Here is a 17,395-nt window from a genome sequence, read left to right on the forward strand (position 1 = left end):
GCCATCTGCTCTTGCTGACAGACCTCCACGACCATGGTCAAGGAGTCTCATTTAGAGAAACTTCACAGCTTGGATCAAATTTGAAAGAGCAGCCATAAACATGGCTACGTGCTGTAGCCTCTGCTCCAGTTCCAGGAATTAGAAAACCCACAGTTTGACATTTATTGGCTGCTGTTTCTAAAATAGCTGAAGCTTATTCTACTTCTACTAATTAAAACCCATCATTTCCTGAGTGTGACTGTCTGGGCCTCCTGCCTGAGGTGGCAGTGGTGGGGGCAGCCAAGGAGCCCCTCTCTCACCCAGAACTGGCAGCCCTGAATCCAGCCCCTAAAATAACCCAGCAGATGAATGAAATAAAGACACTTCCCTCCTTTTTTTTTTTTTCCAAACAATTAACATTTATTGATAACAATAAAAAAAATCTTTTAAAGACTATCTGTATTTTATTACCAAGAATGAGGTATTATGTATACAAAACATTTACAGAATTTGATATGCAGTTCATGAGGAGGGGCAGGGGAGTGAAGGACACTGATAACAGGAAGGTGCCAACAGAAGAGTCACTGGCTGAGAGGAGGAAGAGCAGTATCACACAAAGAAAGACCAGGGTATGGGAAATTTAGTCAGGCTGCAGTGATCAAGTCATATTGCCACAGCACTTTGCTTACAGGAAGATTAACTATTGTTTTTCTGGAATTTTACCTCCCTGCTTGTTTGTGCTGTAATGTGCTTTGAGCTCTAAATGATGTGTTAAGGTCAAAAGCAGGAAAAACCCAAAGTGCCACTTTTGAGCCAGCTCAAGTGAAAAACAAAAATATAGATCTTCAGACTTGAAAAGGGACTGCAACTCAAAAAGGTCTACAAAGGGAGACAGCTGGACAGATGTGGAGTGTTGAATGGAGCAGTTGTCAACAAAATCACCATCAGAGAGAGAGACAGAGAGAAAGGGACCATCTTCAGCCCTTACAGCCTGGTGAATGGGAAGAGTGAGTGTCATGAGTGGCAGCAGGTGAACCTCAGTGTGCTCCAGCTGCACTCCCTGTGCTGGGCAGAGCTCCTGGGAGCAGCCCTGGAGCCACAGCCTGTGCAGACACTGGGTGGGAGCTGTGTGACACCAAAGCAGTGACCTGTGTCCCTCTGGCAGCCTGAGTAACAGCCTGACCTCCAGCTTCTGAGTCCTAAAAGATCCATTTGGTTCAGTTTAAGGAGGTTGGTCTCTGAGCACCTCTGTTACTAAAATATCTGTCAGCTCTGGCACGTGCCACAGCCAGCAGGGGTCTGTCACCTGCCTCTGCAGAGCTCTGCAGGCATAAAAAAGCTTCACACTGAGCTCAGAACCAGCATTCCTCAGGCAGGGGATCCAGAATCTCAAGTGAGTTCTGCTTTCCAAGTGCAACAACTCCTGAAGCTCCTCCAGCACTTACCCAAGCCAGACCCTATCCCACTTCCCAGCAAAAGCTCCTTGTGCCTGCATGGACATTTTAGCTCTAGGAAGGGTAAGGAAAGATCAAGAAGGGTCTGACTGTGCAAATCCTGCTGCATTTCAGACCAAAATCTTCTCTGCTGCACTGCCAGGTGTGGTCTGTGTTTGTGTGACAGCTCAGTCTTTGGAGCCTTTTGCTGTGCATAGAGAGAGGGCTGGAGAGGGAAGAACACCTGAACAGAATTCAGCAAGGGTCCAGCTTGGGCCTGGCCAAAGGGACAGAATCCCAAATGGCAGATCACCCCTGGCAGTGGCAGTAGTGAAAACGGGGAGAAAACCCTTAAATCTTCTCCTGTATCACTCAGAGGGAAGATCCCTGTGCTCCCTGCCCACAGGAAGGCTGACCAGACCTGAGGTGCTCTGCTGCTGCCAGGCACAGGGAAGGACAGGAGGCCCCAGGGAGGGAGAAGTGCTCAGGAAGGATGGAACCACACCTCCTTCAGACTGCTTTAAGCAGCAAGCTGAAGCTCTGCATAAATTCCTGACAATAACAGAATCTCAGTAAAACCCATTTGCTTGGAATGCACTAAGGAGGCAGAGTGAAGCTCCAACACAGAGCTGGGAACAGCTCAGAGCAGCTCTGGATGAGCCCAGGGTGACACAGTGAGGGAGAGCCTGCTCTCCACCTCTCTCTCCACAGTGCTCCATGCACAAATCCAAGGAAAGAACAAATTGCTTTAACCCAGCAAGACCCAGAGCTCAAATTCCCCAGAAATGTGCTCATACAAAAGGTAAATTCAGTATTACAGCCTGGCCACAGCTCTGTGGGCATGCTTTGAAAAAAATGGACTCACAAAGTCAAGTATCCAGCAACTGCTGTTCTTTGTCTTGCACATCATTAGTGGCAACAGGAGAACAGTTTGCAGCACTGGAATATCACAGGGGATTTCTCAGGATGGCAAGGAATGTCCTGACAGGAGACTTGCAGTTCATCTCTAATGCACTATGGAGCATTTTTGGTAGGGTTTTTCTTTTTCCCTTTTTTACATCTACACAGTTAAAAAAAGAAATCATTCTTAACTGATGCACTGGTTGTTTTTCCTTTTCAGTAAGAGCCCTTGTGTTCAGAGTTAGGATTTGTGCAAGCACACTTGCAAAAATATTTATGGCTGATTTAGGAAAAAGGGTTAAAGTTAAGAGACAAGCTGTTGGATCTAACAAAGATCAAAACCACTAAGTGTAAAATTCAAACAGCTACTTTACTATCTATAAAAGGCTTTTTGGGGTGGGGTTTTTTTGCACAATTGCCAGTTGAATATGCTGTATTGCAGTCAGCTGCCACGGGAGAGGGTCCAGCCATCACATCCATTTGCTTTTCAGCTGTTGTGGCACTACCTGGAAATCATGGAGCTGGAATGGGACTGGCTAGAGGAGGTGGTGGCAGCACTGAGCTGGGAAAATCCACTGTGGCTTGATTCAAGGCTGGTCATAGATCCCCTACAGGAAAAAAAAAAAAAAAGAAAGCAGTTTTAAGCTTCAGAACATACAAAGATTTTGATTTCTGCTCTGTATCTATACTGTATTTGTTTGCACACTGAATAAAAAGCAAGTAACAGCTTTGGTGCAGATACTCAAAAGCTTTTCTGCCTCACCACATCAAGCAATGAGGACACTGCACCTCTTTCAAAAACCAGATGCTGTTCAAAGAGACAGAGATTTAATTTCAGTCAAGTTTATCCACTGGCAAAAAAATGAAATTCAACAACTGGAATTTGAATTGCACTCCCTTCTACAGGACAACTTGCCAAGCCCAACAAGCTCCCAAAGCAGAGCCAAGTGATCAGTGATATTACCACCAGACAAGTAATTAACTCCCTTTTATACATTATTGCCCTCAGTGCAATTTTTTAAGGCTCTCACAATTTATTTGTGTTGAAGTGAAGCTGACATTGACCTGATCATCCCAATAGTCAGAAGGGTTTGACACTGGCTGCCTTTGGCCACACATACCTGAAATCTTCAGATCCTATCACTTCTGTGTAGTACATCACTTTACATTTGTGAGAGGACACCTGTAGAGATGCCAGCACATCATCCACACGAGGCAGGTTGGTTGTAGCACAGGCAGGCATGCTGTGGAATTTCCACTGTAAAATGTAGAAGCCAGGCCACCTGGTCACATGGGAGCCCTGCAAGCAGACACAACAAAAATCAAAATTTAACTCGGTTAACAGAGATTTGTAGGCTTGATTTACTTTTCTAAGCCTAGACAAAGTGCCTACATGCCCAGAGTTTTTGCCTAATGCCAGTATTTCAGCTCCTCAGCCAAATGGCAGTGCAGAGAGACTCCTTCCACACAACATCCTTATCAAATCTGGGATGGAACACCAGCACAGTGTCCAGGGGTTAGGATTTAATATGCTGAAAGGACAAGTTCTGCTTTAAAACAATATCCATTTTTCAATTTATTTTCATTCACAGCTGTCCTTTGAGACTGTGAAAAGAGCAGTCAAGGCTTCTGCCTCACAGTTTAAGAATCACTGCCCATATTTCCAGTTTAACATTTCCATCTTGGTGACTTAAGGAGCTGCTTTTTCAGAGGCTGTTTGACTCATTTCAAGTCAACAGGAACAGCAGTGTGACTGTAAACATGCTGCATGCTATATTAAACTTGGAATTAAAGGACAGGTTGCAAATGGCCTAAAAAATCCTTCAGGAGCTTTGGCCATCAGGAGCTCTTACACTGCCCATTAGAGGGAAAACACAGAGGCTCAGATTTGATTTCCAGCATTCTTTTATTACTGAGGGCAGGCACTGTGACATTCCTCAAACACAGAATATTTTCTTCAGTAAAGAACTGTCAGAATTACACACAAAGTATGTTTTGTTACTTTCTGGATGTGCATTTTAGGTGTTCCTCCCCATGTTCCTTGCTGATCCACCTCAGTCCCTAGCAGACCTGATGCAACTTCCCCTCCCAGCAGATCCAACAGAAATCCCACCCCTGCTCCCTGCAGCACCCAGCTGGAACAGCAGCTAAATGCTGGCCAAAAGCAAGCCCAGCACTGAGCTGTGAGTAAGAACAGGCACTCTGGGCTCCATCTGCCCCCACAGGCTCTGCCTGCCTCACCTGCACACTCTCCCCTTCTTTGCAGATCAGGGGAGACTCCACCATGCTGTAGTCACGCCCCAACTGCCAGACTTTGTCTATCAACTGGACGTTGTTCCCACCAGGAGATGTAATGCTGTGAGCTCCCAGAGAGTCCTTTTTGGGAGGCTGTGGGGCTCTTTTGGAATGGAAGATGTTAAAAACAATGTCGCCCTTGCACACGTCAAAATCCCACGTGATCACCGACGAGGCATCCACGATCTGGATGAGGACCTGAGGCAGGAAAGAAACATCAGACAACAGCAATTTGCTCACTAAAGGCAAACTCCTACACAACAGACAAAGAACAGAGCTTTTTTGTTGCTGGGCTTAGTTTCTACTCTTAAAAAGGCTTTTTAATAGTCCAACAAAAAGGCATTGCAGATGCAAATTCCCTCCTGATGGGGTGTCTGTCCTTCTTATTTCAGAAGCTTTCAAGCAGCTTCTGAGAAGTTTGCTTGCTTTGCTTAGAAGAACATGGCTTTGAATAGAATGAAAACCAGTGATATTGTCTAAAAGGCAACAAATTAACAGAAGGAACAATCACAAACTTCAGCTATTAAAGCATCACTGTGCACCAGCTCCAGAGGTGGAAGCACAGGAGCTAAATAAACAGCAATAAAGCATTCCCAGGCAAGAGACTGAGCTCAGAGCAGAGGGCTGAGGTGAAAATGAAAGCAAAGGGCAGCTGGAGCTGTACCTCGTGGGGAGCTCCTTTGAAGACACTTGCAGACTGGTAGATTGTTTCAGTCCAAAGCTTGATGTCTTCATTTTCCAACTCTTCTGCTGTCCGGTAGAGGGACTTGGGAACCAGCCCACCCTCTGGTACTTCACACTAAAACAAAAAAACATTAAAAATTATCTCCTGTGACCATCCCATCATGTTCTCTGCCTTCCAGCTTCAGGACAAACACTCAGCAATACTCTGGAGAAGGGAACAGTCTGAAAGTAATTTTATAACTTGTATATGATACATAGGTAATTCTTTTTCAAATTATCTGGGTGAGGTGTTTGCAGAATTGCACACCAGGGGAACAGATCTTGTACATACACAACAGCCAGCACCCCAGAAAGGAACTGTGCAAAGGCTGTAATTATATTTTACACCACCTTACACTGAAGAAAGATGGGAGGCACTTCAGAATCCTGAGGGAACAGGCAACAGTGACTAAGTGTGAAAAATAGAGCTGCAGTAACCTGAAAGAATGGTGGTAGCTAAATTTAAGGATAGATAGTGGAGAGATACAAAAAGTTTCCAAGCAGGTAAAAATATACTGCAGCCAGGAAAATTAACAGCTTTGAAGTTCCAGCTGTCTGACAGCTCAGTGGTGGAAGTGATTACACAACTTCCCGAAGCAAACTTCTGTTTTAAGGAGCCTGTAGCAATGAAGTTGACAGGAGTTCCACAGAAGTGTCTGGGGAACTAGAAGTGTTTAGTAACTGAATTACAACAGAGAATTGAAAAGATCTCAGAGAAGTCATTTTTGTTCAAGTACCCAGAAGTAAAGAAGAAGAGAGAGACTGCCACTGCCTGTAACTAGCAGGAAGTATTGTAGCAATTTGTTTTCTGGTAACATTCACTTTTGCTTATTTAAGCAGTGGATTTTGCCAGCTTTAAGCTCCAAATTAGATAACACTGAAAGCTACTGCTGCAACAAAAACCAGCCTACTGGAGATAAACACATGCTCTACTCCAACACATCTAACTGTACTTCATTATCATTTGGGACTCTATTGGAACTGACACAGCTGAATTTTCAAGAATGGTACAGAAAATAATGTAGGGAGTGTACAGGGGCTGAGAACACACAGCTGAATTTTCAAGAATGGTACAGAAAATAATGTAGGGAGTGTACAGGGGCTGAGAACACACAGCTGAATTTTCAAGAATGGTACAGAAAATAATGTAGAGAGTGTACAGGGGCTGAGAACACAGCCAGCCTGTGTTGTCAAAAGCATTACACATAAAACAAACCTTACATTATCAGTGAGATGTTAAATGCCAGGTCCAGCTGACACCCAAGGTCCAGGCAGGAAACAGCTGCATTGTCACAGGCATGTGACAAGGGACTGAGAAATTACAGTATCCTGCAGTAAAAACCACTTTTCTGCTTTGTTTGGGCTAACTGCACTCTCTGTGTGGGGAGACTGGGCTGTTTGCTGAGCCCTCTTAGCAGATGTGCCTCATGTTCCTTGTGCTCCTTATGGGATCAGATTTTAAGGTGACACAGACTCTGTGGATCAGCTGGTGACAGCTCTTGCTCCAAGCTCTGCTACCATGTTTGCCTGAACTTTCCAGGGAACAGACTGTGGCTTTTAACTGAGCTTGGCTGTTTTGATAAGGTATTGGATCCAAGAGAAGCATTGTACTGTTCTTTTTAAAGTGGATCCAGAAAACAGCACTGAGCCTGGAACCCTTCATCAAAGCCCCCACCTCCAAACTACACCAGGAATCACTCTGTGCTTACATATTCCTTTGTTTAGAGGAGAGAAAAAATAATAATTAAAATCCACAAATAAGTTGTTATATGCAATAGTTTATATTCATACCATGCACTCTCCACCAAGGAAATCAGGGATAATTTCTTTATCGATGTAATCCAGCAGTCCCCCAGGACCCTGGTAGTCATTTCCAGCATAAATAAGGAATTTCTTTCTGGTGTTGTCATCAATGAATGGACTAACCTACAAAGAAAGAAAAACAGAACACATCAGGCCCTCATGTTTTTCTCAAGTCAATTTACATTGTTTTCAAGTCAATTTTGAAGGAATCAGTTTTGATCACACTGAGCATTACCATCCTGATTATGCAAAGTCCTCACCACAAAGAAGCCAAATTAACCATCTGTGTAGTCAGGTTCTTAGGTGTTGGTTTTTAATCCACTCCAGGAATCCTGTATAAAGGACATGCTTCCAAATGGCAGCAGCCTGATCTCTGAAGTGTTTTTAGAAACTGGGAGAACTGAGGAACACCTTGGATTACACACATACCAGTGTCCAGAGAACTGGGAATACTCGAGGTGCTCTTAGGATAAGCAGACGACCCAAGGTCTCAGGGTAATTAGCTTCAACCACCTCGATGATTCTCAGCAAGGCCTTGACACCAGGTCTCCATAAATGCCTCATGTTCAAACCTTCCAGATCCACTAGACAGGTCCAAGAGCTGAATTTCAGAGAGATAAAAAGAAAAATCACAATAACATCAAAATTCTCTTTGCTTATGCAAGTGCCCAACACACTGCAATGGGGGACCCTCTGCATGTTTTGGTTTCTTCTGTTTCACCTCCTTTGTGCTGCCTGTAGACACTGCAGTTTAAGGGGTGTGCAGTGATCACTCCACACTCCCCCACAGACATTTTAAATTCCAGATAAAAGTTCAGTTCATATGAAGCCAAAAAAACATCCTGTCAACAGTCAGCCCAAAGATTAAACCATTGCTTTTACTGAGAGATCATTTAAGTGGCCACAATGCTGCTCTGAGGCAATTTGACATTCACAGAGCAGATTTTCTACTGCACAAGTGCCAATACATGTCAAAGCTAATTCTGTTGTCAGATCTCAGGGAAGGAAGCTTTTTCTATAGGAAGAGATATGTTCTTAGTACTAACCACTGAGCTGCAGCATGTGTTTCAGTTTCTTTCCAAGTTCAGGTCTTGCCCTGGGCAGGAATTCAAGATTTACAGCTGTGCTGCACCAGCCAGCAGCCATTACATTATGCATAAGGCTTCTATGAAACACCAAACCCTTCTTTGTTTCACTTTAAATGTTTAATACACAGCCCTTTAGGATTATGGCTACAAATGGAGATCCAGTAGGCAGCACCATTGAACTGTTAAACATGAGACCTCTCCCTTGATGTGACCTCCCCTGGGGAGCTTGGCCAGCAAGGTCTGTGACAGGGAAATGATAAGCAGGCACACCCCACACCCCTGGACCTTACAGATTAGGGGAAGGAAATTGGAGAGAGTTCAAGAAACATGGCATCTTTTCAGGGCTGGTTCTGCCTCCATTCCATGCCCTTCAATCCATTTTGCAGTTACCACTTTCACAAGTGCCCCTACAATGACTTCAAGATGAGCTAGAAAACCACTTTTGCCTGAACTTCACATGAAGTCATGCCAGAATCTGGAAAACTAGATCCCAGGTTTTACAGGAGCCTCATGACCTCACCTTGGATCAACTGCTGAGTAGCCACACATAATAAATGGAGAATGCAAATCAGAATTGAGTGTACTGAGCCTTGGAGTCGTGGGTGAACAAGTGACATGGAAGCCACACCTTAAACTACTGGAACTGTTACCCATGACACTATCATGGCCTGATTTTTTGGCAGCCTGCACCAATGCCCAGTGCCTGTAAAAGTTCCCCCACAGACAGATCTGGGAGTTAGGCTGCACTGCTCTGCAGATACCCAGCAACAGAAGGGAGCAGAAGAGAAACAGCCCCAAGAGAACACTATGAGCACAAGACCAAGGCTGCTGGGGTGGGTGATGTGTGTCCCTCAGGCTTCCCCAGGCATATTCCCTCTAGCCCTACTAATTGGGGAGGCTCTTAATTAACTGTATGATTGTACCTGCATGTGAGACACAGCCTGCCCTCTGCTTGTTCCACTGCCTGGCATTCCCCCCAACACCCCACAAAGCAGCTCATTCCCACAGAGCAGATTTACCTTATTGGCCTGCCAAATACTTTTGTATTCTCCTCACAACGCCTCAGCCCTTCCTCATTGATTGAAAGAACCTGCACAAGAAAGAGTGGAGTTTAGAAAAGACAGTCTCAAATTCAGTAGATAGGATTAAAAAATATGTTTATACCCAAAGATTAATTGAAACTACAAGAACTAGCATAAACCTTCCCCCCTGCCAAAGAATTCACTAGAAATTACTACAAATACCCTTAATTACTCAGAAATTAAAGCCCCTTTTGAAATCACAGAAAGTAACCTTGAAACAGAACTAGGGCAAGCCAACAAAAGTCTGCTTGGAAACACTACTAGGAGGGAAAAATAAAACCCACTCCCTGTTTTTAACAGTCACTATGGCTACTCCTGCCATTACCAGGAGTCAAAAAAAGTTAGTGCAAACCTGGAATTCTGCCAGCTTTCTGCTTGGAAGCTGAGCAGAGCCACAGTAACAGTCTGAGTGATGCCTTTGGAGAAGGCAGAAGTACAGGCAAGCACTTTTTCTTAAAAATACATGATTGTTACCCCGGAAGTAGAGATTTGACAAAATGCCAAAAGTGGTGTTTTCCCTTCTGTACAAGAGCAGAGACTGGAGTCTGAAGCCCTGCACAAGTGCAGAAGAATCTGTGCAAATGCCCATCAATAACCACGGGAGCTGCCAGGAACTCCACCTTTCCATCAGCCTGCAGAACACACCAGGAACAGCCACCAGGGGCTTTCAGAGGTATTCCAACCAAAACCTGATGGAAATGTTACCCATGACACTACCATGCCCTGATCTTTTGGCAGCCTGCACCAATGCCCAGTGCCTGTAAAACTTCCCCCCCAAACAGATTTGGGAATTAGGCTGCACTGCTCTGCAGATGAAGGGAGCAGAGGAGAGAGAGCCCCAGGAGCAGCACAATGAGCACAGCCAGGGGGTTTCTGTCTGCAGGGAGCTGGTTTGGGAGCACTCACGTAGCGCAGCAAGGCCTCCTCGCCCAGCGCGCGCACCAGGCCCTTGGTGTCCATCTGGCCCAGCCTCAGCACGTACAGCGGGCGCCCGTCTGCACAGAGAACACACACACAGCACGAGAGTTAGAGAGAGCTGCTGAGAAATTCATGTGGAAACAAACCAGAACAGTTAAACCTCCTCTGTATGAGGAAGAATGAAGAGCAGACGGCAACATAAACATCGCTCTGTGCAGCCACACCAACAGATTATCTGTAAATGAGCTGCAAAATGATCATATCCTGATTCAGAAATAGCTCCCTGACCTTCATGGAAAGTTCAAAGGACTTTGAGTACATCAGTGCACTCCAGACCTTGGTATACACAATTAATGACACACACTATTCTTAGCTTCCAGGACAGCTCAGGTACACCAATGAACTGAAGCTTTCCTGTCACTGCAGAGCTGCAAGGGAGGCTCTAAGGCTTTTATCACACGTGATGCAGGAGTGCTCTGGAGAGTTTACAGCAACATTTCCAGAAAAACAGCCATCCTACATCTGGGAATTAATGAAACCAAGTGCTCACCCAGAGCCTGCCCTCTGCAGAGTTTCCTGGATGGAGCCACACTCCAGCCCTGTCACTGCACACTGTGCAGAACTGGCACACAGCCCTGCTGATGCAGGTAAAGCCTGGTGAGAACAGACTCTGCTCCAGAGATCAGCTTCTGCTGGACCTTCTGCAGCAGGACCCTGCCTCTCCACAGTCAGCCTGCACACTGGGGCAGCCTGACACTGGCAGGACACTCAGGCATTAAGGTCAGTTACTGTGTTGGCTGAAATTGAGAATCAAAGTTTGCATTTTTGGCTCTTAGTTGTACAAAACAGCTCCCAGCCTCCCTCTGAAGTTGTGATGCATTTGTTAGGCTTTGCTTCATCTATTCTAATATACAGGTTAAACAATCACCACTTTATAAAAGGGAATATGTTAGCAAACAACTTAAAAAGAAGAAAAAGAGGAAGCTTTCTACATAAAAATCTCCCTCAAGTCTTGTTGTCTGTGCAGCTTCACTCCCCTCCAACAGCTGTAAGAGAGGTTATCAAATGATCATTAAGTCCTTTGGGACACAAGGAGAGAAACTGTAAAAAACACACTATTAAAAAAAACAACAAACAACCAAAACTGCAGAGTCAAGGCCAGTTATTTATTTGACAAAGACACTGCCCCCATGAAAGTTCACAGTGTTTTATGTTTTATCAGGTGGACTAAAAGAAAATGTTATTTTAACATCGGCACACACTTATCTTGGAATGTACTGTTTAGCTTTTGAAACACTAAACAAAAACTGCTATTAAGCTTCATAGCAGGTCTCCCTCCCTCCCTGATGCCTCCAAACCCGAACTAACAGCTCAGTAACCCTGGTCCACCCAAATGACACATGAAGGAGACTCTCAGCTGACAGTGCTCTGTTATCACTGTACAATTTATATTCCATTAGAGCTTTGTGGTTTTAAAAAGACATTAGATTGAAGCATTCCTGTCAAAATAAAAGCCATTCAGATGTATAGAAATCTGTGCTAATTGCAAGCCAAAGTAATAACTTCTTTTCTTTAGCACTGATAGCTCATTCTAGACAACATGCTTCATTATCTCTGCTGCCCTTGCTGTAGCACTAAAAGCCCCACAGCATTGAGCCAGCTTAAGTTTGGCACATTTAGCACATGTAGGAGGAAAGGAGCAATACTAGAAAAGAGGGTTTAAAAAAAGAACCTACCACTGTAAAGTTTTAAATTATAGAGAACTGCTCAGTTCTGAAATGGTGTTTCCATTATTGACAAAGCCATGTTTTACTTGTGGGCATGCTGCAAGAGAGATCAAAGGAACTGCAGGGGAAGGGAGGGGGCATGAAGTTCACCACAAGACTGCAGAACTTCTCAGAAGAACATTAAACAAGCCTTTGATGCATTCTGCACCTTTCTGCTCACTGGCAGGACCCAGTTGTGTGCAATTGATAGAGGAAGTCTTTGCAAAGGACAGACAAGGAACGGGCTGAAGGGGAGAACTTATTAACAGGTCTTTTTCCCTGCAATCTTTACGAGCACATTCTCATTTTCCATTTTCTCAGTTTGAGGTCTGTAAAACCCGGAGCAGCAGGGAAGAGCCATTCAAGCTCTGTGATTAAACTTCTGCTGTGTTCTCCCTGTCTCCTGGCCACTACTGCTGACAGCATCCTGCCCTGTTTCATATGCTGCTTGGAAAAGGAAGAGCTGAGCAGAAACAATGGTGCCTGGTGGGAAAAGACTCAATCAGAGCACAGATCGCTCACAGTAAGAGATCATTTCCTTATCTGAAAAGCCCAGCTTGCCTCAAGCCACAGATTCCAACGTGTTTCATTTCTGTGTATGTATTAGCAACGAGATCAGTACATGATAAAGCAGAGGGACAGGGGAGTGTGTCAGGCTGTAGCTCACAGCACAAAGGGAATTCAGCCAAAGCTGCTTCTCTTCTTAAACAAACCTGCTCTATTTGATGTTTTTGCAACATTCCACTTCTCATCATTAAGCTGATTGTAATACCAAATAAATATTCATTTATGCCATCAGCAGACTTATGCAACATCAGAAATAAATTGATTACGAAGATATATTTATTTACAAACACCTTTTAATCACTGAAAGAGCACACTCAGCATTTGCCTAACACCCTTCTAAGCATCTCAGAGCACTAGAGAAGTGCAATTAATCACTTTTTTTAAGCTCCTGGCAAAGCAGATTGAAGTACGTCAGTATTAGTCAGAAAGGCTCTGATCCAGGACTCTGCCTGCAGCAGCTGAGGGCTGGCAAGGCACTGGAACAGGCTGCCCAAAGGAGCTGTGGATGTCCCTGAAAGTGTTCGAGGCCAGGCTGGACAGGGCTCTGAGCAGCCTGCTCTAGTGGAAGGTGTCCCATGGCAGGGAGATGGAACAAGATTATTTTAAATTTCCTCTCAACTCAAAACATTTTATCAATTTAAGTGTCTCTAGAAGTTCTAACCAGCCACCTCTGGTTAACAGAAGGACTATCACCTTTGACTGAAAAGGTAAAAAGGCTGTTCAATATATATTTTGTACCGAAACCATACCTTTGTCATGGTGATGCCAGCCTCCTGCATAGTAATCCTGGAGCACTTGGGGAGGATTCCAGGTGTCCAGAATATAATCCACCTGGTGCTGCTTACGCCACGTCAGTGACTGGCAAAGGATCTCTCTTGCTTTGTCGATGTTGAAGTCCCGGGCACGCAGGAATCTTAAAATGTGCTCATCCTTTGGGATCTATTAACAAAACCAAACCAAACTTTGTGTTCAAGGTTTGAAACAAGAACAGAAACACAAACAATAGAAGCTGAAAAATGTGCAGCCCTGCACCAATGCATGAGGATGGTGTGTAACACCGGGAGTTACTCAAGAAAATCAGCCTTTGTCTGAAACAAAATCATGAGCCCTGTCAGTCACTGCAGCTACCTTCACAAGGGATATAAAAAATTCATGAACTCTAATGTAATCATTTCCACCTGTATGACCATACCAAGTCAGTCCAATTTCAATAAATCAGGACAGAACACAGATTGTGTTTTATTGTTAGGTTAGAGGAAGCTGAGACACACATGCAAATCACAAGGCACTGGAAAAACCCCAGCCTTGCTATCAGTGCTCCACTCCTACCAATGTTTCAGTATTTAACACTGTGATGTTTGGCCAAAACAAACAAATATAAAAATAAGGTCATTGTAGAAACCAGGAAGACTTAAAAAACTGATGCTACTCCCCTGTAGCAGTTTAACTGACAGTCTGAGAGGCTTTCAAGCTAATTATTGAAGCACTGCAGCTGCAAAGTCAGCTGGACAGTCACAATGAACTCTGATTGCCACTGCTTAAATTTAGGTTTTGATCATGGAGAGCCACTTAGGCAGAAAAAGTCAGCCCCAGGGGGTGTGGCAGGGCATTTCCTCAGGCCACCTTGTGTGTCACACTCCCTGAACCAGGGGACACCCCAGGAACTCACCTTGCCTTTGTGCGTCTCCTGGAGCCACTGCCGCAGGCGGATGAGGCAGCTCTCCTGCATGGGGGTCAGGTCCCCCAGGTACCTCTTGATGTAGTCTGCATCCAACTTATCTAAAAAGAGATTGCAGGTGATCAGAGTGGCCCTGACCTGACCAAGCACCACGTGATCTGATTTGCTGCTGTCTCAAAGTGGCTGCTGTGTTCAGTGCAGTCAGAACTGAATAAGTTTGAATCAATGAAAGATGAGCAAGGCAACACAGTCATCTTCATGAAAAAGATAAAGTTCTACTTCTGCAGCTAAGGAAGGAGCAAAGCAGACATTTGTAAAAGCATTTTGCCAGTCTATTCAGATTCATCAATCCACAGCACCACAGGGCTTGGTGATTGGTGCAGTCAGAACTGAATAAGGTTCCTTTGAATCAATGAAAGATGAGCAAGGCAACACAGTCATCTTCATGAAAAAGATAAAGTTCTACTTCTGCAGCTAAGGAAGGAGCAAAGCAGACATTTGTAAAAGCATTTTGCTAGTCTACTCAGATTCATCAATCCACAGCACCATAGGGCTTGGTGCTTCTAGAAATATGTAGAGAAGTTTTGATCTCCCAGTGCAAGAATTTTCCCAAATTCCCAGAAGACTGTCTAGGGAAGTTTCAGCTGTTTCCTCCCCATCATTCCTATAGTAACACCCACCCCTGAATTTCAGGGTAAGAGCAGACTGCTCATTTGCAACCCAATGAACAGCAAAGAGTTTTTCTGCTTGCTCCTGATCTCTGCTCATGATCTCAGCCCGTAACAGCTGCCTGAGCCCTGCCATGTGTCACTGCTTGGTGAGCCCACACTTGAACACTGCCTGTCCCCAACTCAGGAGCAATGTGGAGCTCCTCAGCTGCCCAGAAGTGCCCAGTGCTGAGGGCCTGTCCAGTACAAAGCTCCCCAGTAAAACTCAGACCCCCATACCATCGGGCGTTCCTGCGGTGGGCTCCGAGGGGCTGCTGGAGGTGTTGAGGATCTCCTTGTTGCTCAAGCCCTCCTTTGTGGCAGACTCTGGGATATTAATGGCAGGTGACACTGGTCTCCTTGGGTGGCATGTGCTGCTCTCTGATTTACATGCAACAGGAGGAGTCCAGCGAGGGACAAAGGTTATTCCTTCTTCCTCCAGCTGCTTCAGGTAGTACTCTATTATTTCTTTTCCCTTCAAAAAAAGAAAATTTACTTCAGCTACTGAAAAACCCACACACTTAGACACAGAAAGGATTGGGCTGAAAATTAAGTGATCAGACCTCTAAAGATTTTGAAACAGCTCTACACAGACAGACACAGTGCCCCAGGCCCTGAGCAAAGCAGCCCAGGTTTCTGAGCAGAGCAGCCTCTTACTTAGCAGCAGCCTTATGGTCTTTTGGTAACTTGGAGCCAAGCACATCCTTCCCAACTGCAGGCTCACCTTTTTAATATTGCTGGTGTATTGCTTCATGGCAATCTTTTCCACTGTGCTTTCAAAACCAAAAAAAGATTTGATATCCAGACTTGCTGACTGTTCAAAACAGGTCCAATCTTCATTGTCAGGATGAACCTGCAAGTCAGAAGATCATACAGCTCAGTTATCCATTTAGGGTTTTTTTCTCCCTCACAATATTTGAAATGTTTCTTGCTTTACAGGTTCACAAGTCAAAAACATTCAAGTGGAATTTGCTTCACAGTTGTGAAGAGGCAACACCAAAGGACAAAAAGCTGAGAAGCTTTTGGTCCCACAGCCCTTTTTTTTTTGGTCTAAACAAGAGAGGGGAGGGTGGAGAAACACAAGTGCACCAGCCAAGAGGCAGAGGAGTGCACATTTGTACAGCCCCTCAGTCTGGATGAGGGCTGGCTCTGCAGGGTGTGTGTGCAACAGGGTGAAAGCCTCCACAGGAGCTCTGCTCTGCTGAGAGCCCAGGGCCAGCTCAGCCAGGCTCAGCCCTGCAAGGGCAGGGGCAGCACCCCCAACATTTCCAAGGGACAGCCAAAACACTGCTCCCACACTGACCTAGGAGGTACTTTAGCATTCTGTAGAATGAAAACTGTTATAGTTTGCTCTCCCATGATAAAGCCACAAGCAGAATGCACAATCCTCACTCAGCTGACACCTTCCCTCTTAGCTTATCTCTTGCTTTACTGACATGATCCTGAAACAGACTTTAGTTGGACTCAATTTTAAAGGGCATTTCCAACCTAAACAGTTCTATGACTGACGCTGATACTGTTACAAAAAAGCTGCTCTTTAAACACTCTTCAGCTGAAATAGATTTGTTCAAGCAATTTCTAGGCTGGGCTCTGAATCTGTCGTTATAAAAACACCACAAAAGGCTGGATTTCTGAGCATGGAACTCTCCTGATGCCTCAGGGCTCCCTTCCCCCTCAAAACATGCTAAATGTGGCTAAGAACAGGATCAACACTTTATGAGGAGACAATTGCAGAAAAAAAAAAACCAAACCCTTTTACCTTCAATTTCTGTTTCTGCATTAGGGAATCAGAGGTACAAGAATAGCTTGTACAGCCTCAGTAAGTACAACTCATAATAACATCATTTAGGACACTTCCTTATTTTCATAAACTCAGTTATAAGTTACCTTTAATAAAAATGAACTTTTAGAAACAATTTATTCTTGCATTAAAAAACAGGCTTTTTATTTACCTAATTTCTCAATTGAGTAGAGCAAATGGGCATAGAGAAGTGCTGTGTTTTGTACATATTTACCACATGCACTTTTCTGTTCAGCATTTCCCCTATTTAAAGAGCTTTCACATAAAAAACTGCAGCTAAATGGAAGAGTATTCTTAAATTTACCCTGGAAGTTAGAGCAGAAATAATTATAAAAATATTAGATAATAGTGTCAAGTGGGTTTGGCACCCAGTGATCTTTTAACCACAGGTTAAACAAAAGAGAAAATGTTATGACCTAGAAAGAGTGCTACAATGCAGATAAATCAGTCACTTTTGTTAGCTCTGATCTGACCTTTAACATCAATTTGAAGTTCTACTGCTACAGTAGATGCTGTAAGAGCCCATGAGGGTGGGCTGAGCCATTCAGAATAAACCATGACCAGAGCAGAGCAGCAGGCCTGCCACCAGGAACAATGAAAAAAGGTAGGTTAAAACACACAGCTGACTCAGTGAACTCCTGGGTGAGCTGAGCAG

The 17,395-nt window shown here is 44.5% G+C and overlaps 1 protein-coding gene across 1 annotated transcript in view; it reads right to left on the bottom strand.

Moving 5' to 3' along the window:
- Window positions 1-371: 371 nt before the first annotated feature.
- Window positions 372-17,395, bottom strand: part of SEC14L1 (SEC14 like lipid binding 1) — a 42,411-nt gene continuing 25,387 nt past the window's right edge. Inside the window, exons 5-16 of the mRNA XM_039716007.1 lie at window positions 15,664-15,792; window positions 15,180-15,414; window positions 14,224-14,333; window positions 13,304-13,493; window positions 10,210-10,298; window positions 9,241-9,311; window positions 7,563-7,734; window positions 7,122-7,256; window positions 5,272-5,406; window positions 4,554-4,805; window positions 3,434-3,612; window positions 372-2,920 (exon numbers count right to left, since the gene is read on the bottom strand). Of these exons, the coding sequence (XP_039571941.1) occupies window positions 2,815-2,920; window positions 3,434-3,612; window positions 4,554-4,805; window positions 5,272-5,406; window positions 7,122-7,256; window positions 7,563-7,734; window positions 9,241-9,311; window positions 10,210-10,298; window positions 13,304-13,493; window positions 14,224-14,333; window positions 15,180-15,414; window positions 15,664-15,792 (1,803 nt within the window). The 3' untranslated portion in view covers window positions 372-2,814. The remainder of the gene's footprint in view (window positions 2,921-3,433; window positions 3,613-4,553; window positions 4,806-5,271; window positions 5,407-7,121; window positions 7,257-7,562; window positions 7,735-9,240; window positions 9,312-10,209; window positions 10,299-13,303; window positions 13,494-14,223; window positions 14,334-15,179; window positions 15,415-15,663; window positions 15,793-17,395) is intronic.

The sequence above is a fragment of the Passer montanus genome, unplaced genomic scaffold (genome assembly GCF_014805655.1).
Source record: "Passer montanus isolate IOZ18808 unplaced genomic scaffold, ASM1480565v1 scaffold35, whole genome shotgun sequence".
Lineage (NCBI taxonomy): Eukaryota > Metazoa > Chordata > Aves > Passeriformes > Passeridae > Passer > Passer montanus.